The 27,464-nt window shown below is 42.3% G+C and overlaps 1 protein-coding gene across 3 annotated transcripts in view; it reads right to left on the reverse strand.

Moving 5' to 3' along the window:
* Window positions 1-27,464, reverse strand: part of HECW2 (HECT, C2 and WW domain containing E3 ubiquitin protein ligase 2) — a 222,162-nt gene that overhangs the window by 17,298 nt on the left and 177,400 nt on the right. For all 3 annotated transcript variants that reach the window (XM_040427416.1, XM_040427415.1, XM_040427417.1), the window contains 8 exons: window positions 26,786-26,888; window positions 21,921-22,017; window positions 21,326-21,409; window positions 20,202-20,311; window positions 17,182-17,302; window positions 7,861-7,974; window positions 5,306-5,458; window positions 2,970-3,068 (listed from right to left, as the gene is read on the reverse strand). In XM_040427416.1, coding sequence (XP_040283350.1) covers window positions 2,970-3,068; window positions 5,306-5,458; window positions 7,861-7,974; window positions 17,182-17,302; window positions 20,202-20,311; window positions 21,326-21,409; window positions 21,921-22,017; window positions 26,786-26,888 — 881 coding nt within the window. The remainder of the gene's footprint in view (window positions 1-2,969; window positions 3,069-5,305; window positions 5,459-7,860; window positions 7,975-17,181; window positions 17,303-20,201; window positions 20,312-21,325; window positions 21,410-21,920; window positions 22,018-26,785; window positions 26,889-27,464) is intronic.

Raw genomic sequence — 27,464 nt, forward strand, 5'->3', positions numbered from 1 at the left:
TTCAAAGTAGTCACCTTTTTCTTTGATTACTGCTTTGCACACTCTTGGCATTCTCTTGATGAGCTTCAAGAGGTAGTCCCCTGAAATGGTTTTCACTTCACAGGTGTGCCCTGTCAGGTTTAATAAGTGGGATTTCTTGCCTTATAAATGGGGTTGGGACCATCAGTGGTGTTGAGGAGAAGTCAGGTGGATACACAGCTGATAGTCCTACTGAATAGACTGTTAGAATTTGTATTATGGCAAGAAAAAAGCAGCTAAGAAAAACGAGTGGCCATCATTACTTTAAGAAATGAAGGTCAGTGAGTCAGCCGAAAAATTGGGAAAACTTTGAAAGTAAGGGCTATTTGACCATGAAGGAGAGTGATGGGGTGCTGCGCCAGATGACCTGGCCTCCACAGTCACCGGACCTGAACCCAATCGAGATGGTTTGGGGTGAGCTGGACCGCAGAGTGAAGGAAAAAGGGCCAACAAGTGCTACGCATCTCTGGGAACTCCTTCAAGACTGTTGGAAGACCATTGCAGGGGACTACCTCTTGAAGCTCATCAAGAGAATGCCAAGAGTGTGCAAAGCAATAATCAAAGCAAAAGGTGGCTACTTTGAAGAACCTAGAATATGACATATTTTCAGTTGTTTCACACTTGTTTGTTATGTATATAATTCCACATGTGTTAATTCATAGTTTTGATGCCTTCATAGTCATGAAAATAAAGAAAACTCTTTGAATGAGAAGGTGTGTCCAAACTTTTGGTCTGTACTGTATATGAATGCATAATACCATACGTGGGAAACTACTATGAGGGGTTTTAGCCATAATATAGTTACAGTAATTTAAAGGGAACCTGTCACCGGGATTTTGGGTATAGAGCTGAGGACATGGGTTGCTAGATGGCCGCTAGCACATCTGTAATACCCAGTCCCCATAGCTCTGTGTGCTTTTATTGTGTAAAAAAAAACTATTTGATACATATGCAAATGAACCTGAGATGAGTCCTGTATGTGAGATGAGTCAGGGACAGGACTCATCTCAGGGTAATTTGCATATGTATCAAATTGCTTTTTTTTACACAATAAAAGCACACAGAGCTATGGGGACTGGGTATTGCGGATGTGCTAGCGGCCATCTAGCAGCCCATGTCCTCAGCTCTATACACAAAATCCAGGGGACAGGTTCCCTTTAAAGAGGACCTTTCATGGGTACAGACATTATGAAATAACTAGCAGGTTATGTAGGGCATAGTGCAGAGATGTAATATCTCTTCTTATTTTGCCTGGGTGCCACTCCGTTCACCCGTTGTGCCCCCCGTTTGTGTTTCCCGCCTGGTATGCTAGAGCATCACAGCCAGGGAGAAAAAAAAAAAAAACTCACCTTCTCCCTGGCTGTAACGCTCTCCGCTGCGATGGGACGGCACTACAGCCGGGGAGAAGGAGACGCCCATTGAGAAACAGGGCAGTCTCCTCCTCCCTGTACCGATGCTATTCATTAGCATACAAGGCAGGAAACGTGAACGGGGGTCACAACGGGCGAACGGAGGAATGCCCAGACAAACTAGTAAGATATATTACATCCCTGCACTATGCCCTACATAACCTGCTAGTTATTTCATAATGTCTGGACCCATGATAGGTCCTCTTTAACATGGAGCTCTATAGCTCAGTGTTTAATGTTCTTGCCTTTACTGTAGATGGTTGTAAGTTCAAATCCCCACAGAAGCATTTCAAAACTAGATGCTAAATAAAAATGTATGTCTTAGGGTGTCCCCAACAGGGAAAAGTTAGATTTTATTGAAAAAAAAAGGAGGAGAAAAACATTATCATAAAATATTATCAAATAACACCCGTATTAATCCACGCCAATATTTTTAACTTTAACCAGTATTTTTGTTGGGAAAGGTGGCAACCCTAGCAGCACCCCCGCTCAGGACCACTTACTGCAGCAGGCCCAGCCTCATCAGGACTCACTTTGTAAAAAAAAAAAAAATTCTTATCACGATATTCTGACCTTTATAATTTTTATTTATTGGTTATGTCTACGGAGATGAGTGGGGGCTTATTTTTTTGCAGGATGATCTGTCGTTTTTGACAATACCATTTTAGGGTGTGTATGATGATCACTTTTTATTCAATTTTCTTGGGAGATAGTGATGAAAGAATGGCGAGTCCGACTTTTTTTTATTTATTTCTGTTACGCCATTCACCATATGGGCTAACTTTTTTTATATTTTAATAGTATAGACGTTTTCGCATGCGGCGATGCCCATAATGTTATTTTCTTTTTTGTTTATTTTTATTTTGGGGAAAGTGGGGTGATTTTACTTATTTAGTTTTTTTTTATAATTTCAAAACTTTTTATTTTAGTTTTTTTTTTATTACTTTTTGTTAGGTCTCCAAGTGGACCACAACTTGCAATCAGATTGCAACTTCTACAGAATAATGGAAATTGTTCCATTAGTCTGTATAGAAATCACTATATCACAGTTCAGTGCTGCCATCTAGTGGCCGGAACTGTGATATAATAACAATGAGCCTGGAAGTCTAGTACTCATTTTTCGAACAGGGTGCTTTCCCCAATCTCCGCTGGGGGAAAGCACGCCTGAAGAGGAATCCTGCGCTTCCGATTTTTAACACTCTTAGATGCTGTGAGTGAGGGGAACTAATTGCTGTGAGGGGAGGGGGCATGTTGCGTATTCTGGGGCCATTAGGGTGCAGATCTGTGTGAGGAGCTTTATGGGGTGTAAATCTTTGAGGGAGGGCTGGAATCGACAGAATATAACTGTGTTGTTAGTACATTATTACAAGATTTGGGGCCCCACTTTGGATTTTGCCCAGGGCCACATTTTGTCTACAACCGGCCCTGTTCGCAGTGAAGCACATGCGCTGAATGGCACATTCCACATGTAAACATTTCTTTGCAGTCAAACAATATAATATACCATATTCATTTACACAATATATTTTATAGTAAACTCACATTCGAAGAAGGGCCTTGTAAAATGGACGTGTGAAAAAGGCATCTAGCAAGTACTGATGTATGAGAGCTAATCCCAGGATACGACCACTGAATCTAAACCTGGAACAAAAACGTATTTTAGGAGTTATTAAATACAGAAAACATACCTAAATGTATCAAATGTACATATCATAATTACCTATCATAGAGTGACTAGTGCTAAAACTTACAAATTAAAAGAAGATTCCTGACATTGCAAGATAAAGTTGTTATGTAGCCGATAATACGTTTATAAATACGTTTTATTTCAAGTGTTGTTCACTTGTCCACTAGCAATAATCATATATAGCTGAAAAAGCAAAAAGTTACATACGGATTCCACAGACTATAGAAATATGGCTCTGGCTCTGTACTTCTGGCAGTCCCATAGTGGTGACTGGAGAGGTGGTTGTACACGCGCAATGTGCTCCCTCTTGCTTTGGGGGCACCATTCAGGATATAGGAGTGGGTCCTAGATATGGGACCTGCACCTATATGACACTGATGGCATATCCTAGCGATATGCCATCAATCAGTCAATGAGACAACCCCATTAGCCCCCTAGTGACCAGCCTGTTTTGGGCCTCAGTGACAGATTTTTTTCATTGTTGGATTCCAAGAGCTATGACTTTTTTATTTTTCAGTCTATGTAGCCGTATGAGGGCTTGTTTTTGCGGGGCCATGTCGTTTTTAATGGCACCATTTTGGGGAACCCATAACTAACTGATTAACTTTTATTAACCCTTTCTGGGAAGATAGGAAAAAAAACGGCAATAATGCTGCTTAGTTATTAATTTTACAGCTTTCATTTTTTCAATAAAAATAACATGATAACTTTATTCTCTGGGTCATTACCATTAAAGCAATACCAAATACATTTAGTTTTTTTTAACATTTTACTACCTTTGCACAATAAAAACCCTTTTAAAAAAAAAAATATATATATTTTTGCCTCTCCACAGCCCAAGACTTAACTTTTTTATTTTTCTTTCTACATAGCTGTGTGAGGGCTAGATTTTTTAGGGACAGTTTGTCCATTTTATAATGACCATTTTGAGATTCATAACACTTTTCGATTGCTGTTTATTTATTTATTTTTGTGGCGAATAAGCAAAACACAGCAATTCTCACTTTTTTTTTTTTTTTACAGCCTTCACCGTACGGGATAAATTGCATAATAATTATGTAATATGTATTGTTACAGAGAAGGCAATACCAAATATTTGGAGGGGATTTTATTTTAGCAATTTTTTTTCCCATGGAAAAAAAGTTTTTTGTTTTTTTTTCCCATGGACAATTAACAGACAATTTTCTGATCCCTCCCACAATACACTGTACTTTGTATATACTGTCAGTGTTATACTGACAGACACCAGAAGGTGGGGGTCAGAGTGGTGCAGCCTGCTAGGCATACACTACAGCAGGGCTGGCCAACCTGCGGCTCTCCAGCTGTTGCCAAACTACAACTCCCAGCATGCCCAGACAGCCTACAACTATCAGCCTACAGCAGGGCATGGTGGGAATTGTAGTTTTACAACAGCTGGAGAGCCACAGGTTGGCCACCCCTGCACTACAGGCTGGCCTGGGCACTTTATTAGGCTGAGGCTGCCATGCACAGACATATGAAATTGAGATTGTGGGGTGCCAATGGTAGACAGAAGGAGCTCCCTCTGTCTAAACCACTTAGATGCCGCGGCTATCTAGGGGTTTAAACTGGCTTCTGTGCCATTAGAGAGGGAGCCCTTCTCTCGTGTGAGGAGACCCATGTAGTGCTTAGACTAGGCCAACGTAAAAAGGCATATGGGTGGTCACTAAGTGGTTTTAAGGGGCCCTAACAATTCTTCTCAACAATGGTTATTTTTGTAATAAATGTCTGATTGCTGGACCACTACAATCACTAGAACAAGGGTCCTGAGCCCCCCCTTACACTTCACCCGACGGCTGCATTGAGGAGGGGATGTCAATGAAGTGGTGGTCAGCAGTAGAAGTCTGTGACCGATGGAGTGATAGGGGGAAGCTGCCCAACCACCACTCCATTCAAACTTATCCTCAGTAAGGATGAATAGTGCCCTCAGGATGCATGTTCTAGGACTGATGGGGATTGCAGAGGTGACGCCCCATCAAGCAGATATTTATCCTGTGGATATATACTATTATTTGCCTCTTGGTGCCTTTATGCCAGGTTCTCCACTGGCAGGTTTGGTGCAGATTTCTCCATTATATCTTACATGTACAGTAAATGAATGCATCCTCGGATACAGTACTCATAAGAAATCTCCCCACTGCTTTCAGTTTACACATACAATGTGAACACTTACCATTCGTGATGATTGTCGACAAATGCAGACATTGGACTTATTTGTACTGTGTAAGTGTCATTTGCTGAATACTCAAATAAACCGTAATATGGATTAAAGAGCTCTCTAGACACGAGGAAGAAGAATTCCCTTGATGGCCCACTGTAATCCAACCTTCGATGGAAAAGGAAACACACATTTAGCAGAGTCGTCTTGTGAAATAATACGGCGTATAACAGTTATTTTTCCACACAGGCCTAATACTGAGGGCTGGACAAAAGTTCCTCTGTGATCGGTTATACAGTCCTGATCAAAAGTTTAAGACCACAGCCTGTTTCAGTTTATTAGTTGTTTTCATTAAATTGAATGCTCAAAAAATGTTTTGTCTCGCTCTCATTTCTTCTTGTTGCATGTTGAAGCTCTACTTGGAACCTTGTTAAGATCCAACCATGCTAAATATGATTTTTTGCCATTTTTCAAGTGGTCTTAAACTTTTGATCAGGACTGTATATATATAAAGTTTTTCCAACTTGGAAAAGAGCGGTAGGGCACATAACCAACTGCTGCTTCATTAGGACAGGGGAAAAGGACCCCTGTTCTATGGATCGTGGGGGTCCCAGTGGTCTGACCCTCACCAATAAGTTACCTTCACTTTAACGCCTAAAGTACCTGAAGTTTTATTTTAACATTTAGGCCACAGGAATTTTTATTTATTAAAGGGGTTCTCTGACTTCAGCAAGTGGCATTTAATACGTAGAGAAAGTTAATACAAGGCACTTACTAATGTATTGTGATTGTCCATATTGCCTCCTTTGCTGGCTGGATTCATTTTTCCATCACATTATACACTGATCGTTTCCATGGTTACGACCACCCTGCAATCCAGCACCAGTGGTCGTGCATGCACACTTTAGGAAAAGGCCTATTCGCACTCCCACGATCCTGGCAACCAGAGAGGCCGGCGCATTTTCCTATAGTATGCAAGCACAACCACCACTGCTGGGTTACAGGGTGGTCATATCCCTTGGAAACGAGCCATGTACAATGTGATGGAAAAATTAATACAGCCAGCAAAGGAAGCAATATGGACAATCACAATACATTAGTAAGTGCCTGGTATTAAAGCTGTCTACATGATCAATGTCATTTGCTGAAGTGACTATTTTTTAGGGTATTGATGCCATCGTTTTTTTGCACTTTACATTTACGATGATCTCCATGCGGCATAACTAGGATGTTATTTTTATTTTGTGGGTCAGTACTATTACAGAGATACCAAATATGTATAATTTTAAAGGGGTTGTCCGGGTTCAGAGCTGAACCCGGACATACCTCCATTTCCCCCCCGGCAGCCCCCACTGACTTGAGCATCAGAGCAGTTAATGCTCCGGTGCTCTTCTTTGCCCGGCGCTAAATCGCGCAGGGCAAAGGCATTTTTTGGAGATCTGGTGACGTACCAGGGCTCTCCATGGGGCTGCCAGGAAGCCCGGAGACGTCACTGGCACTGATGGGCGGGATTTAGCGCTGCCCTAGCCAGTAAAACGGTAGGGCAGCGCTAGAGCCCGCCCATCAGAGCCGGTGACGTCACCGAACACACTGCCGGGTGGATGTTTCCGCCCGGCAGTGTTTATTGAAAACAAAAGAGAGCAATTTAGCACAGGGGAAGAGAGCGCATCGGAGCATGAGATGCTAGGCTCAGGGGGGCTGCCTGGGTGAAAATAAGGGTATGTCCGGGTTCAGCTCTGAACCAGGACAACCCCTTTAATTTTACTACTGTTGCACAATAATAACATGCCTCGTGCAGAGGGGGGAAAAAAAAGGGTTTTATGTCACCGTGTACAAACATTTTTTTCTGTGTCCGTTTTTTTTTTTTATGGATATGTGGAACCATTCACTTTAATGGGCTCCCAAAAAAATGGAAATTACTCCATGTGCATTCTGTGTCCGTATGTCTGCTCCGCATTGCGGACAAGGATAGGACTGTTCTATTATGGGCCAGCTCTTACGTTTCGCGGAATGCACATGACTGGTATCAGTGTTTTGCAGATCCGCAATTTGCAGACCGTGAAACATCCAAAGGTCGTGTGCATGAGCCCTAATAGACATACAGTCAAGGCAGGCCGGGGGCTAATGGAGACAGAGGGAGCCCCCTTCCTCTGTCTAGATGCTGAAATCGCTATTTACTGTAGCATCCAGAGGGTTAAACAGCCGGGTTCGGAGTCCTCTATGATCCCGGCTGTTACAGCGTAAGCCTGGCATCAGTCAGTGCTGGGCTCCCGTGGTGTTCATGCAGATGATATTTGCCCCATGTGGAAACTCAATGTCATGGTTCTGATAAAATCAGAATTGCGCTTCAGTGAAGTGGTGAAATAACAGGATTTTATAACTTGCGTTCATCTCTGTGCAGCAGAAAATACTTCAATATTACGGAATCAGACGGAGAGTGCCACACTATTGTTTTACATATCCCATAAAAAACAAAACACCTCTGTGTGCTTTCATATAAAATCAGAGGCACAGTACGGACAATGGCGGACTATGGGCACCAGATTATAGACACTTCTTGTAGCACTTACCCCTCTTCTCCAACAAAAGTGACGTATAGCTTATTTCTTTGAAGATCTTTCCTTGAATACCCCATTATTTGGTTGAAGGCATCTTCTAATAAGTGATCTCTTCGTATTATTAATCTGCAATAATAGGAATAACAGTCCTTTTGTAGATTTATGCAGAAAAAAAAATATTTCATGTACTCGCTACCAAAACTAGCAAGTTAGTACCTCTGTTGGTGCTCTAAAATTTAGCATGGGCAAAAGCTCAGTTTCCCCCCTAATTTGAATACTAAAGACGTAAATAATATTTTAAAGTATTAATCTGTTCTATCTTATTTTAACATAATCTAAGACATTTTTTTTTTTTCAGTAATTACAAATCAGAGGATAAAAAAAAATAAAAACGCTCACCACTGTATATTCACATCCTTTGTGACCAGTGCATGGAAAGCTGCCGACGACGGGCACGATTAATCCTAGTGAGAGAATCCAGCGCTTACATGCATCAACGTCTTCAGTCCATTGCCGGAGGTGTAGGTCGGCCAGTAGTGGCGCTGGATCAATGCATTTAAGCGCTGGATTATCTATCTAGAATTACAGACTTAAAATACATTATTTTTTTCTAATCTTCTTTGAAGTGTAAAGAGTAGTTCCAGACTAATAACCAGGCACCCGGGGAGGTCGATGTCCCCAGCAATTGTTCTCAGTGGTGTGATTCTGTGTTATCTGCCTCTAGGTTTAATGTAGAGACCCATATAGCAACATCGGCCAAGACGGTTCTCGAATGCGAATGTGCGTTCGCGATCAAATGTTCGTGAACCGCGCGTTCGCATCGCGCCCATTGACTTTAATAGCAGGCGTACATGAAAAACATTCAGGTCATATTTGCAGTGACCAAATACAAACTATGAGTGCACAAATCGTCCCACAACATGGACAGGGGGATCATTGTCAAAAATTCCCACACAAAATATGTATTTTAATCAGGGGCCATTTTTATCCGTCCTAAAGGGAAACTCTCAAAAATGTGCCCTGCTGGAGCCTAGAAAATTTTTATTTCCTATCGGTTTGATGTATACAAATGTGCAACACTCCACGTTTTTGTATCCTGCAGAGTCCATAAAAAAAATGCATACGTTAACGTAATTTTTTTTTCTACCATGGAACTGTATGGTGAACGGACGCCACTGTACGGCATCAGTCTGAGGCATCTGTTAACGCAGACATTTTTGGTATACATTAAATGGATGGCAAAAATAGAATGTGAACCCAGCCCTAGTGTCAGAATAAGCACCAGTACACAGTGGAGCAGCGTGGCGGAGAGGGGAGGCCGCCATGTACTGACAGAGCGCTACCTGGTCCTGGTGGTCAGGGATGAGGATTGTTTCCCAAGGATCATTTTCTACTGGGAAATACAGGGCACAGTATAATACACTAGAATCTATATAATATAAAGATATTAGCCCTACCCCCGAATAATAATACAATTAGGTGGTCATTTATTATATAGAAATACGTCTATGTTAGGCGTATTTTTGAAACACATTGTGGCGCAAAGGTCCTTAGCACCGCAATCTGCATATTTTTCCTGCTCATGTCAGGTCTAAAAAAGGATGTCGTGGGCAGGGAAAGGGATACAGTTATGGCCATCCAAATATTGGATACCACCGCCATACATTGACCGCATAACACCTCTGTACAGTGACCGGATAACACCGCCATACCGTGACCAGATAAAAGGGTATTAGCGGCACCACGATGGTGGGGGCGTGGTGTTCTATTTTTCAGCAGCAGTGGAGGGCAGCCGTGCTACGGCCGTCCCAGTGCCGCAGGCTACGTGCTGCACGCTATGCACCAGAGAGTGTCAGCACAGTTGTTTGTGTGTGTCTGTAAGCGCTCCCGATTAATCGGTGGCAGTAAAACTCACCAGAGAAACGCGTCGAGCGAAAGATACACTGCTTTCTCTGAGTCATGGAGGGGAGAGCTTTGTAGTCTATAGGAGACACAATTAGGTAGCTGTTCTATATAGTCCCAGGTGGGAGTACCGACTGATGTTAGTGACCGGACTACTGATTAATAGGGGCCGATGGAGGTATACATATCACAATAAGTCCATCCCCCCTTTTGGTTTTGGTCATTAATCTGGCCCATCTGGTGACATATACAGTACAGACCAAAAGTTTGGACACACCTTCTTATTCAAAGAGTTTTCTTTATTTTCATGACTATGAAGGCATCAAAACTATGAATTAACACATGTGGAATTATATACATAACAAACAAGTGTGAAACAACTGAAAATATGTAATATTCTAGGTTCTTCAAAGTAGCCACCTTTTGCTTTGATTACTGCTTTGCACACTCTTGGCATTCTCTTGATGAGCTTCAAGAGGTAGTCCCCTGAAATGGTTTTCACTTCACAGGTGTGCCCTGTCAGGTTTAATAAGTGTGATTTCTTGCCTTATAAATGGGGTTGGGACCATCAGTTGCGTTGAGGAGAAGTCAGGTGGATACACAGCTGATAGTCCTACTGAATAGACTGTTAGAATTTGTATTATGGCAAGAAAAAAGCAGCTAAGTAAAGAAAAACGAGTGGCCATCATTACTTTAAGAAACGAAGGTCAGTCAGTCAGCCGAAAAATTGGGAAAACTTTGAAAGTAAGGGCTATTTGACCATGAAGGAGAGTGATGGGGTGCTGCGCCAGATGACCTGGCCTCCACAGTCACCGGACCTGAACCCAACCGAGATGGTTTGGGGTGAGCTGGACCGCAGAGTGAAGGCAAAAGGGCCAACAAGTGCTAAGCATCTCTGGGAACTCCTTCAAGACTGTTGGAAGACCATTTCAGGGGACTACCTCTTGAAGCTCATCAAGAGAATGCCAAGAGTGTGCAAAGCAGTAATCAAAGCAAAAGGTGGCTGCTTTGAAGAACCTAGAATATGACATATTTTCAGTTGTTTCACACTTGTTTGTTATGTATATAATTCCACATGTGTTAATTCATAGTTTTGATGCCTTCATAGTCATGAAAATAAAGAAAACTCTTTGAATGAGAAGGTGTGTCCAAACTTTTGGTCTGTACTGTATATATATATATATATATAGTCTTGGGTTAAGCCAGCTATACATGTCCAAATGTAGTGGGTGCCACCCAGGATAGTGTACATGTTTAGTTTATATGTGTATCTGAGAACCTCCACACGTTCTTTTTTAGATAATTTAATAAAAGTTATATTTTAGCGACCACAAATCTCATAGTGAAACGTATAAGAGGGCACAGTACAGGGAATGACTATGGGCACTGCACAGGATGTGGTAAGAGGGCACAATCCAGGGTATAAGAGGGCACAGTACAGGTTGGGGGGCACAGTCTCATGACCCTGTGACATTAGAAGGTCCTTATGGTAAATGCGGTTCATACGCCACCATAATGAGAGGCAGAGAAGTGAGACAGGGGTGTGATTATGTGGCTAGAGATAAAAAAAAGTAACTGTCGGCCAGTACAGGCCCCAAAAATTAGGCAATAGGCATTCACCTGACAGCAAAGAACTTTGGATTCTGTGGCTGGAGCTACATTAGGCGGTCCCAGGATAAAAATGCAACTGTCGGCCAGTACAGGCCCCAAAAATTAGGCAATAGGAATGCACCTGACAGCAAAGAACTTTGGATTCTGTGGCTGGAGGTACACAGTCACAGGATAAATATGTAACTGTCGGCCAGTACAGGCCCTAAAAATTAGGCATTCACCTGACATAAAAGGCCTTTTATGCCGCTGTATATACATAAGGCAAGGACCATACTTTGTTCTGGGTGGTGGCGGTTATTTGTGGGCTGGCATAAGGAAACTCAATTACAAGTGGTCATCACACGTGGTCATCCTCCGAGATCCATGCCTCATTCATTTTTAAAAATGTGAGGTAGTCCACACGGTCGTGAGCTAGGCGAGTGCGCTTATCAGTCACGATCCCCCCTGCTGTGCTGAACGTCCTTTCGAACAGGACACTCGACGAGGGGCAAGCAAAGAGTTCCATGGCAAAATGTGCCAGCTCTGGTCACAGGTCAAGCCTGAACACCCAGTAGTCAAGGGGTTTCACAGAGCGTTCACATCGGCCGTTAACCCGATGTAGTTGGACACCTGTCGGTCTAGGCGTTCCCTGAGGCTGGATCCGGAGGGCAGCTGTCGATGGGTTGGCTGCAAGAATGATCTCATATCCGAAGTGATCAACACATCTTCAAACGGCCCTCTTTTTGCAGGCGCGGTAGGATTGGTACCCGCACCTGTGTGTTTGTACCGGGAGTCTAAGTACGTTGCCACCCAGTACAGGTCAATGACCTTTATGCTTTTTATACAGGGGTCCCTCTTCAAACACTGGAGCATTAAGGCCCCCATTTGCACTAAACTGGAAGCGTGGGGCGCCCTGGCTCCTTCTCATCGCCCAGGAGAAGGTCGTCCTCAGTCTCCTCCCCCCAGCCACGGACAACACCAGGGATCCCCGAAAAGTTTAAAACATGCTCTTCTTGCTCCTCCTCCTCCCCCCAGCTACCATCATCCTCTGACTCCTCTTCAGACTCAGGCGGACTTGTCTCAGATGGAGTAGCCCCCCCACGGAATCCATTCAGCATTGTGACTCCCTCATCTTTCAGATCCTGCTCCTCGACGGCTTGATCAATGACATGACGCAATGGAAGCTCCAGAAAGAAGGCGTAAGGTACGATGTCGCTGATGGCACCCTGGCTGTGACTGACCAGTTTGTTGATCTCATCAAATGGCCACAGAAGTCTGCATGCGTCGCGCATGAGCAGCCACTGGCGTGGTGAAAAAACCAAGCTCCCCAGAACCTGTCCTGCCGCAGAGTTTGTACAGGTAGTCGTTAACATCATGTTTCTGCTGGAGCAGCCTATCGAGCATATACAAGGTGGAGTTCCGGCGCGTAGGGCAGTCACAAATCAGACGTCTGATGGGCAAGTGGTGTCGCCGCTGAACGTCAGCAAGGCGAGCCATGGCCGTGTAAGATTTTCTAAAATGGCCAGAGATTTTCCTGGTCTGCCGCAAGACGTCCTGGACCCCGGGGAATTTGGCAACGAATCGCTGCATGACTAAGTTCAGGACGTGTGCCATGCACAGCACGTGCGTCATTTTGCCCTATTTCAGCACGCTCAGCAGATTGGCACCGTTGTCCCACACCACTTTACCAACTGTCAAATTGAGCAGGGTTAGCCACTGATCGGCCTGTGACCGCAGAGCTGAAAGCAGTGCAGGAACGGTGTGGCTCTTTGCTTCCAGGCACAACAGCCGCAGCACAGCATGGCAACGTCTCATCTGACATGTCGAATAGGTTCTGGGGAGCTTGGGGGGTGCAGCGGAAGAAGCGGTAGCAGTGGAAAAGGAGGAGTCAGCTGAGGAGGAGACGGAGGATGGAGGAGGAGAAGAAGAGGCAGGCCTGCATGCAATCCGTGGCGGTAACACCAAATCCACATGGGTGCCATGGATTACATGCTTGACGGCCGTCAGAAGGTTCACCCAGTGGGCAATAGAAGTTATGTACCTTCCCTGCCCATGTTTGCTAGACCACGTGTCTGTGGTCAGATGTATCTTGGCACCGACACGGTGTGCCAGAGATATATTAACTTGCCGCTGAACGTGGCCATACAGTTCAGGGATGCCCTTCTGGGAGAAATATTTCCTTCCGGGTACCTTCCATTGCGGTGTGCCAATGGCCACAAATTTTCTAAATGCCTCAGAGTCCACCAATTTATATGGCAGTAGTTGGTGGGCTAGCAGTTCCGACAAGCCAGCGGTAAGCCGTTGGGCAAAAGGGTTATCCAGCGTCATCATTTTTTTTACGCTCGAACATTTGGGCCACGGAAGCCTGTCTTGTGCCAGATGAACGCAACGATGGCACGGTGGAAGGTGGAGTGGAGGACAAATGGGAGGAGAAGGAGAAGAGGCAGGATGTGGAGCGTGGCTTTGTGGGTTCTGATGGCGTTGCTCCCACTGGGCTCGGTGATGGGAGGCCAGGTGCTTTCTTAAGGCGGTCGTCCCTAGGTGAGTGTTGGGCTTACCACGACTTATGCGTTGACAGCACAGGCTGCAGATGGCAACACTATTATCAGCAGCTGACACGTTAAAAAAATGTGCCAGCGTCCTGGGAGTGCAAGATGTGACCTTGTATGGTGGGTGGCTCGCTCCAGATACATTTACAGTCTGCTTTTTGCCTCCTGTGCACTGCGAGTTCTGCCTGCTTCTCCTTCTCATCCCTATCTGCTGCTCCGTCTCTTCCTCTGAACTCCACTCCTCTTCCTCTCTTATGGGCACCCACGTGATGTCCATCAACATGTCATCATCGTCACCTTCACCACCACTGACATTAGAGATCTCGGAGTAGGCAGCAACAGCGAGGACCACCCTCCTTGGGCTGATCTGGATATTGTCGTCAGACCGCTGGGTGGCGGCCGTTGCTACCTCCTCTTTCTCATCCGATGCCAAGAATGGCTGCGCATCGGTAACGTCTGGGAATGGATGGGAAAATAATTCCTCTGACTCGAGTGGAGAGGCTGTGGTGGTGGTGTATTTGGGGGTGCACACAGCAGAGAGTGAGGTGGGTGTAGATACAGAGGATGAGGAGGGTGCAGAATCAGAAGGCTGAGTGAGCCACTCAACCAACTCTGGTGCGCCCTTTGAAGTTATATATATTTACATTTAGTCATTGACTACTAGTTGCCTCATCTAGCCATGTGTTTTTCTTACTGATTAAAACTTAGTGTAGTGTCCCACTAGGTAAATGTGCGCACTACACAAGGGTCAATTGGGCCACGTTGTTCTCCACCTCCTGTGGAACAGTGGCATTGTATTTTACATTACATTTTAAAGTATATTGCTATGTTTTATGTGCATTTTCCCTGCTTTATCTGTGTATCAGGCCTGTTAGGGTGAAGTTCCTCCTCCTAGACAGTAGAGGGAGCTAGGGAACCCCTAATATATATAGTCAGGTCCTGTTCAGGGAAAGTGTGTAGAGTCAGTTCAGAGTGGGCACTTTAGCCAGGCAGGAGCTGAAGACCAGGTTCTAACATGCAGCTAGACAGTCCAGGCTTCTAGTTGCCCCACCAGGAGAGGGTTTTGCCTCCTGAGAAACCAAGTTCCCATAGCAGAGCAAAGCAGAGCCAGTATTCCAGCCAGACAAGAGAGCTGAAGGGCAGAAGGATTTAATTGAAAGCAAGGACATATACCTGAGGAAGTTTCCCTAACCAAGGATAAAGCCAACAATAGGGCATATGGGCCTTGGCATAAAGACAGACAGGATTTCTGAGGAAAAGTGCAGCCTGATCTGTAAATGTTAACCCTCTGAGTATCTTGCAAGAACGATGTGCCTGCTATTTGTATAAGCCTGCTTGTGACTGCTGCTGACATATGGAATTGAACAAAAGACTGTAAATAGTTGATTGTTTCCAGTAAAAGGAAGTTTTGGTTCACCACAACATTGTGTTCCTCAATTATTCCTATTATAAATCGGTGTGCCACCGTTAGCGGCACTGGCATCACGAACTTAAAGGGATCTTGCCACCGGCACCTTAAACCTGTAACATCCAGGGCACCTCACCTACCACCAGGCCTGGTCCCTATACACAGAGAGTGCCCCAGAGGATCCATGTGCCAGCCTCTCCATCACTGCTGTACGCCTGCCCAGGGTCTTTCATAAAACTGTGAGTAACCAAGAGCAACCCTCGTTTGACTATTAACCGTGACCTCACCATCACAATACCCTGCAGGGCTGCGTACTGCATTAGCTTTTATTGTTATTAAAATATTTCCTAACTGACCATAAAGGGTTAAAAACTAGTGGGTGATCTCCTATCTATAGTGCTTGTATTGGATATAACACCTCATGAGCTGGTAGCGTGCGGCAAGATGAGGCAACTAGTAGTCAATGACTAAATGTAAATATATATATTAAAGCCTCTACATATGTAGAGTTCATATGTAAAATAACCCTTTGAAGCTATCGCACGCGCCTTCTCCAACTTCCCACTTAGGCTCCGGCCTGGTGCACCTGCCCAAACCCTACCATCCCTGCGGAACGGTCTGCCTCTTCCTCTGCCTTTCCGTAGAGAAGAGCAGTATTTGTAGAAGAAGATATATCGCACCCCTCAATCAGTATTTGGCGGAAACAGGTATATGACACCCATCAATCAGTATTTTGTGGAAGCAGGTGTATCGCAGCCCTCAATCAGTATTTGGCGGAAACAGGTATATAGCACCCCTCAATCAGTATTTGGTGGAAACAGGTATATAGCACCCCTCAATCAGTATTTGGTGGAAACAGGTATATAGCACCCCTCAATCAGTATTTGGTGGAAACAGGTATATAGCACCCCTCAATCAGTATTTGGTGGAAACAGGTATATAGCACCCCTCAATCAGTATTTGGCGGAAACAGGTATATAGCACCCCTCAATCAGTATTTGGTGGAAACAGGTATATAGCACCCCTCAATCAGTATTTGGCGGAAACAGGTATATAGCACCCCTCAATCAGTATTTGTCGGAAACAGGTATATGGCACCCCTCACTCAGTATTTGGCGGAAACAGGTATATCACACCCGTTGCAATTAATTACTCCAACAGCGTTTGTCCCTCTATATATCTGCTGTATCGCAGCAGAACTGCACACAACTGCTGCACAATACAAATGCACTATAATATAATTTCTATGCTATACTTATAATATACTTTCTATCACACCCATCGGTAGCACACCTATACCAGTCCTTAAAAGGACTTTTGTGGCCCTATTAGCTAGCGTTTGGTGTCCCTAACTGTCCCTGCTCCAAAATGCAACCTCTCCCTACACTGGCAAAACACATAATGTAAAATGGCTGCCAGATCGGGTTTTGTTATAGGGTGGGGGTGTGTCCATGTGCTGAAACGTCTCAATTGGCTGTCCTGTCCCACCTGATGGATGGGTTATGGGTCAAAGTTTGGCGCTATGCAAAAAAATATGGCGCGTGCGAATATCGCCATATGTTCGCACGTTTGGCGAATCGCAAACGAGCAAAGCACACCGCAAAACGACCACAAGGCCATCTCTACTAGCAACCACAGAGTATCCAAGGCTTGACCAAAAGATACTGTTTACCTGCAATAGCAAGCAAAAAGGCTATGGACACCTTTGGGGCAATTTTTTACTATTGCATTTTACTAATTTTGGGCTAAAATCATTTTTTCAAATGCTCTTTCTGAGATACAGGAATAAAAAAAAAATCAGTCTGTTTGCAAGCTGTCACAGTGTGTTTTCTTTGAATCCTGTCATCTGTGATTTATTTAATATAAAACATACAAAAATCTCACTTTAATTTCCCAGGACCTTGACCATATCCTTTAGTTTCCAGCTTACGGTAGAAATTTCGTAACTTTGCTTCAAAGTCTCTTTTGTAAGGTGCTGGTGCTCTTGCATTGGCACGTTGGGTACCTGCAATAAGAAGGTCATTTATACTTTATCCATAAGTAAAGAAATCCGGTTACTTCAACGGAATTTATCATCTGTATTTTTTACTAATTTAGATCCAGATAGGGAAACATATTCTTTTGATTTCAAATTTGTTTATTTTTTTTTATTTCATTAGCTGTACATGATAAGGGGGCAGCCATCTTGTCTGAGCTGTTGTTCACGGTCTTCAGAGATATGTTCTTCCTGCCTAGTGATGGTTCTTGCAAGACAGTCAAGTCAGCTATCTGGGTATCATACAGTTTCTAGTGCCATTGCACATACTGTTTGCTTGTCAGGCATCATATAAATGCGAAAGAGGCAATTGTGGGTGAGGATGGAAAGAATGTTCATCCCTTATGGGTTGCATTTGCTACCGTCTGGTGTGAATTGAAGCCACTTCACTGAGGACCTTGCAGTGCCTCAATGTAGGAGACTCAACTTGAATTTCCCCATGGTGGGACTATTAACCCTTTGCTATACGGCGCTAGAGAAATGTGCAAATAATGCAGATCGCGATAATTAAAGTCTTTAGATGCGATGATCAAGTGAGATCACGGCATCTAAAGGGTGAAAAACCCAGAAGCTCATGCTTCTTACCAGAATCCTCTGTGGCCAATGAGAATGCCGGTAATTGATTTCAATGCACTGGGTCTCGCTGAAGAGACCCAGAGTATTGAAGCTGCAATTTTTAATTTGGCCACCAGGTGGCAGGCCAACATAAGAAATAAGCAATTCTCAGTAATAAATGGATTTTAAAAATCCATGATTGCTCAGAATAAAAAAAAATCCGTATAATAAAAAAATAAATACATAAATAACATAAAATATAAACATCATGGGTATCATCACTACCAAAAACGCCCATACTATTAAAATATAAAAATATTTTTCTAATATGGCGAATGGCGTAACGGAAAAAAGGATCAAAATGGCCAATTTGCAATTTTTTCAGTGCTTCTCTATTGATTTTTACACTGTTTAGACATAAAAAACCTATACATATGTGGAATTGTTGTAACCGTACTGACCCAGAGAATGAAGGACAGTTCAGTTTTGCCGCGAATGGAACAATATGGGAACAAAACCCGTAAAATAGTGGAGGAAATGCGTTTTTTTCAATTCGACTCCATTTAGAATTTTTTTCCGCTTCCCACTACATTGTATGCCATATTAAACGGTGGCATTAGAAAGTACAACTTGGCCTGCAAAAAATAAGCCCTCATACAGCTATGTGAACGGAAAAGTAAAAAAGTTATGGCTCAAGGAACATAGGGACGAAAAATGAAAACGCAAAAACAAAAAAAACTCTGGTATCCTAAGGGTTAATAGATTATCTTATCTTACATTGAGACTTTTTAATATTTTGTAATTGGATTAAAAACTGGCTGAAGGACCATGTTCAGAGAATTGTGGTCAGTGATTTCGATTCTGAATGGTCCTGGGTGATAACAGTGCATTCCGAAAGTCTTCAGACCTTTTCACTTCAATCAACTAAATTTACCACAAGTGGACTCCAATCAAAGTGTGGAAACATCTTAAAGTCAATTAAGAGGAATAGGAGGCCTCCAAGTGTCAAAGCAAAGGGTCTGAATACTTATGTCCATGCCAAATTTTTGTATTTCCTTTTCAATGAATTAGCAAAAATTTCTAAAATTCAGTTTTCACTTTCTCATTATGGGGTACTGAGTGCAGATTAAGGGGGGGAGAAAGCTAGAATTTTTATTTTATTTTAGCACAAGGCCACAACATAACAAAATGAAAAAAAAAGGGACAAGGTCTGAAGGTTTTCTGAATGGACTGTATGCAGTATTGTGCAGTCTGTGGAAGATGTCCACTCTCAGTGTTTGGGCATCAACTTGGCAAATGAGCTTCAATGGATAAATATAAAGTTATGCACCTGGGTACTAATAATCTGCATGCATCATATGTCGTAGGGGGAGAGTCACTTGTAGAGAAGGATTTGAGTGTACTTGTAGATCATAGATTAAATATCAGCATGCAATGTCAATGAGCCTCTTCTAAGGCTAGCAGAATAATGTCATGTATTAAAAGAGCCATTGACTATAGGAATAGAGATGTAATATTGCCATTTTACAAAGCATTGGTGCGGCCTCATCCGGAATATGCAGTGTAGTTCTAGGCACCAGTCCATTGCAAGGATGCCCTGGAGCTGGACACAGTACAAAGGAGAGCAACTAAACTGGGGTCTTATTTATGAGAATAGATAAAAATAATTAAATGTATCTAGTTTTGAGAAGAGCAGTCTACGGGGGGACAAAATTAACTTACCGCATATAAAAAATATAAATGGGCCGTACAAAAAATTTGGTGAAAATCTGTTCCATGTAAGATCCCCTCTAAAGACAGAGAAAAGGTTTTATCTCCAGAGGCGTCAAAACTTCTTTACTGTAAGAACTGTGAATCTATGGAATAGTCTACCCCAGGATGTGACGACAGCAGGAACAGTGGATGGTTTTAAAAATAAAAATAATAAACTTTTGATGAATTCTTAGAATTAAATAAAATGTATGGTTATGAAAATGGGTAGAAGTCTGGGTCTCACTTCCCTTAATTCACATCCTCTCCCGTGCCCTGGTTGAACTGGATGGACTTATGTCTTTTTTCAACGTCTATATAGGTCAGACCCTCCCTCCCATGATGCATATAGCAATGTCAGCATAAAAAGATCAAAACATTGGTGGGTTATAGGAGGCACAAATACAAGACCTAAAATGTAAATGACAAAACTGCTGCAAGGGAGCTGGCGTAGATTTAGAAGCAGCGGTGGATTCGTGGAAGTTATGTAGAGGCTGGCCAGGGCCTTATTAAGACCGGCATTTTAGACGTCAGCCGGTATTGTATAGCACAGAGAATACTGTACCGGGTGAATTCTGTGGAGAAGACACAGGGGATCCTCGGGGAGACTGACAGTAGCTGGGAAGAAGTAAGGCATGTGGTGGAACATAGGACATTATTTCTTCTTCAAAAAGGCTGGATCAAAGAAAAGAAGAGAGTGTAACTATTTAAAGAAATGAAACTGCAGAGACATTTGCAACAAAATCTACATGACAATATCTGGACCATACTTATGTGGACATTAACGTGGGTTTGACCAAAGATTTTCAAGGGGTTGTCTAAGATTGTAATATTGATGACCTATGCTTAGGATAGGCCATCAATATCAGATAGGTAGAAGGCCTCACTAACCAGCAGCTTGAAAAGGCCATGGCAGCGTCTTCATTATTTACATTGGTCCATACACCTGAATGCCACACACTTAAAGGGGTTTTCCAACACTTTTTTAATGATGACCTATCCTCTGGGTAGGTCATCAGTATCTGATCGGTGGGGGTCTAAAACCCAGGACCCCAGCGATCAGCTGTTTGAGAAGGCAACGGAGATCCTTTGAACACTGCAGGCTTCTCGCAGCAGTATACATTGTATAGTGGCTGTGCTTGGTATCGCAGATAAGTCCCATTCAATTCAATGAGGCTGAGTTGCTCCTAGACCATGTGACCGATGAATGTGACATTTTACAGGCTAGGGCAGCGCTAAAGCCCGCCCATTAGTGCCGGTGACATCATCGGACTCACTGCTAGGCGGAAGCCTCCGCCTAGCTTACCCATGGAGAGCCTGGTACGCCACCGGATCTCCAGAAAAAGCCGAAATGCTCCGATGCTCGCGTCAGAGGGGCTGAATGGGGGAAGAAGGGGATATGTCCAGGTTCAGCTCTGAACCCGGACAACCCCTTTAATCATTTGGGTGTTACAAAAAATGGATTTCTTTTAATGAGTGTGATAAGGGACCTTCAAACTCCATTTCTGTTGCTTTTCTAAGGGCAAAATTCTGCAAAAGGCCAAGGAAATCATTCTGATATGGTATCAGAATTGATGGCAAAATCTACACTTGTTTGAACCCTCCACGAATAGGATATTACCAGCTTTGGACTGTGCTACAGAAAGTACTAACAACTGAAAAAAAATCATTGTAAAATGCAAACCTTACCTGAGCAGAATAACGAGATCTGCATCACCGGAGAGGCGGACCAGTCCTGAGGGCCCTTCTACTCGAATAAACTGTATCTTTTCCCTGAATTAAAAGTAAGTTTGACATCAGTACTTTATTTATTTTATGTACTTATATAGCACTGACATATTCCGCAGCGCTTTACAGACATTGGCATCACTCTGTCCTCAATGGGGCTCACAATCAGTATGTCTTTGGAATGTGGGAGGAAACACAGGGAGAACATACAAACTCCATGCAGATGTGCTTCATCTTATACTGTATATTGAAGCAGTGTACAGCTACAGCAATTGACTGGAGCTCCCACTATGACGTGTAGTCCTGTTTCTCCGTGTAGTCCGTAGTCTCCCCGGAGAAACAGGAGACGCAGCCAGACTGCTGTTATTGGGGGCAAATCAGACTAAACAGACAGAAACCAACAGCATGATATGGGTATAGTGTATGGTATATTACATGTTATATAATGGATCAAACATTGTTCAGGCACACCACTAAAACTAGTTGAATTCTTATTAAAATTATTATATAATCATTGAATTATTGCTTAAAAAAAAAAGATGAAGGAAATTTCTACCTGAGTGCATGATTCCTGCAGAGCTCGTGCTGACGCTCCTGTAGGATTTCAAAGATGTTTGGCTGACGTAAAAATGCAACAATTTTCTCATTGTAACCTGTATACGAGACAAAATCCAAGGGAAAAGAGTGGGTGTCAGAAATGATGTAGTCAATAAGCCTAAATCATAACGTATGTGAGGTTTGCTTGTTACCGCGGCTCTGTATTACTATATGAGAGGATTTCATACTGTAAGCGCATGGAAAGCAGACACTAATGTATGGAATTATATAATGTAATGTATGGCATAATAAAAAGTTGCTATAGATAGCTAATGTGGACTGATATGAGTAACAGGCAGAAGACAAATATACAGGCATACCTGTGCTGGCAGCTGTTATAACCATACTGCTTACATACAGCTGTTATCACTAGAGTTGAGTGAAGCGAACTTTGGATCGCTTTGTTTAACCCCTTAAGGACTCAGCCCTATTTCACCTTAAAGACCCGGCCATTTTTTGCAAATCTGACCAGTGTCACTTTAAGTGGTGATAACTTTAAAACGCTTTGACTCCAGGCCATTCTGAGATACCACTGGTAAAATGAAGTAAAAAATAATAATTTTTATTTATAAAAAAATACCAAATTTACAATTTTTTTTAAAAAGATTGCAAATTTCCAAGTTTCAATTTCTCTACTTCTATAATACATAGTAATACCTCCAAAAATAGTTATTACTTTACATTCCCCATATGTCCACTTCATGTTTGGATTATTTTGGGAATGATATTTTATTTTTTGGGGATGTTACAAGGCTAAGTTTAGAAGCAAATCTTGAAATTTTTTAGAAATTTTCAAAAACCCAATTTTTAGGGACCAGTTCAGGTCTGAAGTCACTTTGCGAGGCTTACATAATAGAAACCACCCAAAAATGACCCTATTCTATAAACTACATCCCTCAAGGTATTCAAAACTGATTTTACAAACTTTGTTAACCCTTTAGGTGTTCCGCAAGAATTAATGGAAAATAGAGATACAATTTCAAAATTTCACTTTTTTGGCAGATTTTCCATTTTAATAATTTTTTTCCAGTTACAAAGCAAGGGTTAACAGCTAAGCAAAACTCAATATTTATGGCCCAGATTCTGTAGTTTACAGAAACACCCCATATGTGGTCGTAAACTGCTGTACGGGCACACGGCAGGGCGCAGAAGAAAAGGAATGCCATACGGTTTTTGGAAGGCAGATTTGGCTGGACTGTTTTTTTGGACACCATGTCCCATTTGAAGCCCCCTGGATGCAAGCCTAGAGTAGAAACTCCAAAAAAGTGGCCCCATTTTAGAAACTACGGGATAGGGTGGCAGTATTGTTAGTACTAGTTTAGGGTACATATGATTTTTGGTTGCTCTATATTACACTTTTTGTGAGGCAAGATAACAAGAAATAGCTGTTTTGGCACCGTTTTAATTTTTTGTTATTTACAACATTCATCTGACAGGTTAGATCATGTGATATTTTTATAGACCAGGTTGTCACGGATGCGGCGATACCTAATATGTATACATTTTTTTTATTTATGTAAGTTTTACACAAGGATTTCTTTTTTGAAGCAAAGAAAATCATGTTTTAGTGTTTCCATAGTCTGAGAGACATAATTTTTTTTCAGTTTTTGGGCGATTACCTTGGGTAGGGTATGATTTTTGCGGGGTGAGATGACGGTTTTATTGGCACTATTTTGGGGTGCGTGTGACTTTTTGATCGCTTGCTATTACACTTTTTGTGATGTAAGGTGACAAAAAATGGTTTATTTAGCACAGTTTTTATTTAAAAATTTTTACGGTGTTCATCTGAGGGGTTAGGTCATGTAATATTTTTATAGAGCCATTTTTGAAACAAAAAAAAATAATCATGTTTTAGTGTCTCCATATTCTGAGAGCCATAGTTTTTCAGTTTTTGGGCGATTATCTTATGTAGGGTCTCATTTTTTGCGGGATGAGATGACGGTTTGATTGGCACTATTTTGGGGTGCATATGACTTTTTGATCGTTTGCTATTACACTTTTTGTGATGTAAGGTGACAAAAAATGGTTTATTTAGCACAGTTTTTATTTTTTACAGTGTTCATCTGAGGGGTTAGGTCATGTGATATTTTTATAGAGCCGGTCGATACGAACGCGGCGATACCAAATATGTATACTTTTTTTTATTTATGTAAGTTTTACACAATAACAGCTTTTTTAAAACAAAACAAATGATGTTTTAGTGTCTCCATATTCTGAGCCATAGTTTTTTTTATTTTTTGGGGCGATTGTCTCAGGTAGGGGCTAATTTTTTGCGGGATGAGGTGACTGTTAGATTGGTAATATTTTGGTGGGCAAATGCCTTTTTGATCGCTTGCTGTTGTACTTTTTGTGATGTAAAGTGACAAAAAAATGGTTTATTTAGCACAGTTTTTAGTTTTTACGGTGTTCATCTGAGGGATTAGGTCATGTGATATGTTTATAGAGCCGGTCGATACGGACGCGGCGATACCTAATATGTATACTTTTGTTTTTACCCTATTTTTTACCAATTTTTTTTTTAACTTTATTTGGGGAAAATGATGTTTTTGTTTATTTTTACTTGAAACTTTAAATTTTTTGGGGGGGAAACTTTATTTTTTCAACTTTTTTTTTCACTTTATTTTTTGTCCAACTTTGGGACTTGAACTTTTGGGGGTCTAATCTCTTTACAATGCATTCCAATACTTCTGTATTGGAATGCATTGGCTGTATGAGTATTACTCATACGGCTTCCGGCCTGTGAGATCCAGGGGGCAGCTTCCTTAGGCATCGCGCTGCCTTCCATGCCATCGGGTCCCCCCTACAGCTGCATGGGGACCCGATGGCACTGCCACACGCCGCCGCAAACCGCAGGTCTGAATTGACCTGCGGTTTGCGGCGATCGCCGACACGGGGGGGGTCACGGGACCCCCCCGCGCATTTAGCCAAGGTGCCTGCTCAATGATTTGAGCAGGCACTGGGTGGCGGGGATCGGAAATACACATGACGTACCGGTACGTCATGGGTCCTTAAGGACTCGGGAAACATGCCGTACAGGTACGTCATAAGTCCTTAAGTGGTTAAAACGTCATAATAATACTGTACGGAGATCCGTCTCCCTACAGTATTAGAATATATGGGTTCCGGTGAGCCGAAGTTAGTTATTCACGAAGTCGCGCGTGACTTTGTTGAATAAAAATCAACCACCTTGAAACTGAAAATCAACCACCTTGAAGCTTCAGTTCCGACTAGTACAGCTGTTGTAACCATACTGCTTACATACAGCTGTTATAACCGTATTGGTCACATACAGCTGCTATAACTGTATTGGTCACATACAGCTGTTATCACCATACTGCTTTCATATATACATGTACAATGAACAATGTTTATCTTGAATCTGCTAGCTTGCTGCAACGTGATGTCACGTCAGAAAAGCCATTGAAAAAGTTTCTTGCAATTATTTACCTGTAATATGAATTATTTATACTGTGATATATTGCTCAACTGTTTACCTGCCATCATACTCTGATGGTATGGACTTTTTTGGTTATGTTTTTTTTGGGGGGGTGGAGTAACCTGTAATTTCTATTGTACCATTTTGATGTACATATAGCTTTTGATTGCTTTTATTTACTTTTTATTCAGTTTTTGGGGAGACGGGATGAACAAAAAAAACCCAGCAATTTTGGCATTCTTTTTTATGGTATTCACAGAATAAATGAAATAACTTCTTAGGATTTTATATATTTTGTTTTTCATAATAAATACACTTTTGTAATAAATTTTTATTTATTTTTTTCCACTTGAATTTTATTTTTTTAACTTTATGTATTTGTTTCACAAGGGCATTTAAATCACTTACATAATACGCAGTGTGTAGGGCAGTACATTATAACTGGCTTTCAGTATTGATCTGACAAGTAACTTATCATTCCCTGCCTCCTGAATAGGCTTCTGTACATGGCAGATCCAGAGGCCATTGTTAAGTGTCCAGTTGCCATAGTCCTCTTTATCTGACCATTTAGATGCTGCAGTCACTATAGACCGTGGGACCTAAAGTTATAAATTCGGGATCGGAGGTAGCTCTGTTTCTGGTCATCATAGTGGAAGCCCATCTGTATAGTACAGCCAGCTTCTGCAGCTGATGGTGCAGGCAAAACTGCTGTGTTAACACCATCTTTACTGTATGCCATGAAGGGGAAGGAAGTTAGCCTTTTGCTAGAGGTATTAAGTCAAGGTGTGGTAAGGGGTTAAATTGTACATGAAAAATATGAAATAAACACAATAAGGTGGGGGATAGGTAAGAAAGGAACCTGTGAGGAGTAAGGGTTGGGAAGGAGAAAATGATAACATCTCTGCAGGGCATCAGAGAGTCCAAAGCCATTATATTAGATGTGAAGGGCAATCTGAAGGCCTATTTGGTATTGCAGCTTCCCACTATTTCAGTGTACCCACTCGAGAGAAATCCCAGATGCTGCCCATGGACAAGAGTGACATTGTTTCTATGACAAAAAAAACCCTTATATCTCACGGTTCTTATATCTCTTGGTATACAAGCTATGGCTTGTATATACTTTTGTATATTTTGTATATCACTTATTGTATCATTTGTTTTAGCTATTATTTTTCTTCGTGTAGAAGTTCAAGGCTTTAGCAAGTGATGATTGTTAAAACAGCAAGAAAATAAATCCACTTTGTCAGCTCCTGACATACATCTTTATATTTAAGGTGGCCAGCCCTGCGATATGCAAGGGCCATAAACATTACATTAGTTGAACAGACTTCATTTTCATAAGGGATTTATACCTCAGTTTATTGTAATACATTTAACAGATTACTTACCTAATGTCATCATATCTTGATAGTGACTTCTACTGACTGTGTTAAAAGTACTGGATGGCCTTGGTAAAACTGGTGGGCCTGAATGACGGGCGTTATCTCCAACCTGTGTGAAAAGATGAACAAAAGATAATACAAGGCTATAAAGAGAAGATAAGTGTCACACTTCGGTGTGGGAGTGAAACCCACACCAAACGTAGGAGGGAAAGGGGTGGGGGGAGAAGGCCTAGAAACTAGGGAAAGGAGCTGGTCACCTCCTAGAGAAACCCTAATCAAAGTCCTGATTGACTGAGGTAGGCGAGTTCATACACAGGAACCCTAAAGTCCTAACTCACCCTGTAGTACGCTGGTACTAATGTCAGGACAAGAAATAACCTGTTCCTCCAAACGGTAGGATGAACAGGAATCTCCCTCAGGCCTAAACACAAATGGCAGGGAGAAGAGCAACACAAGAAAACCCAAACAATAAAACAACAGGGGAAGGAGACACTTAACTTCAAATGGCTATGGAAGCACAGGAACTCCACCGAGATCCAAACACCAGCTATCCACAACAAGACTGAAACTATAAACCGCACAGCATGGTGGGAGAAGCCACAATAAATAAGGAAGGTTAAATGACCACATTAGCAACCCCTGAGGCAAGGGGTGTGGCCATTACCAGAAACAACACAGACACGAA

Source organism: Bufo bufo, chromosome 4, assembly GCF_905171765.1.
Source record: "Bufo bufo chromosome 4, aBufBuf1.1, whole genome shotgun sequence".
Classification (NCBI taxonomy): Eukaryota; Metazoa; Chordata; class Amphibia; order Anura; family Bufonidae; genus Bufo; species Bufo bufo.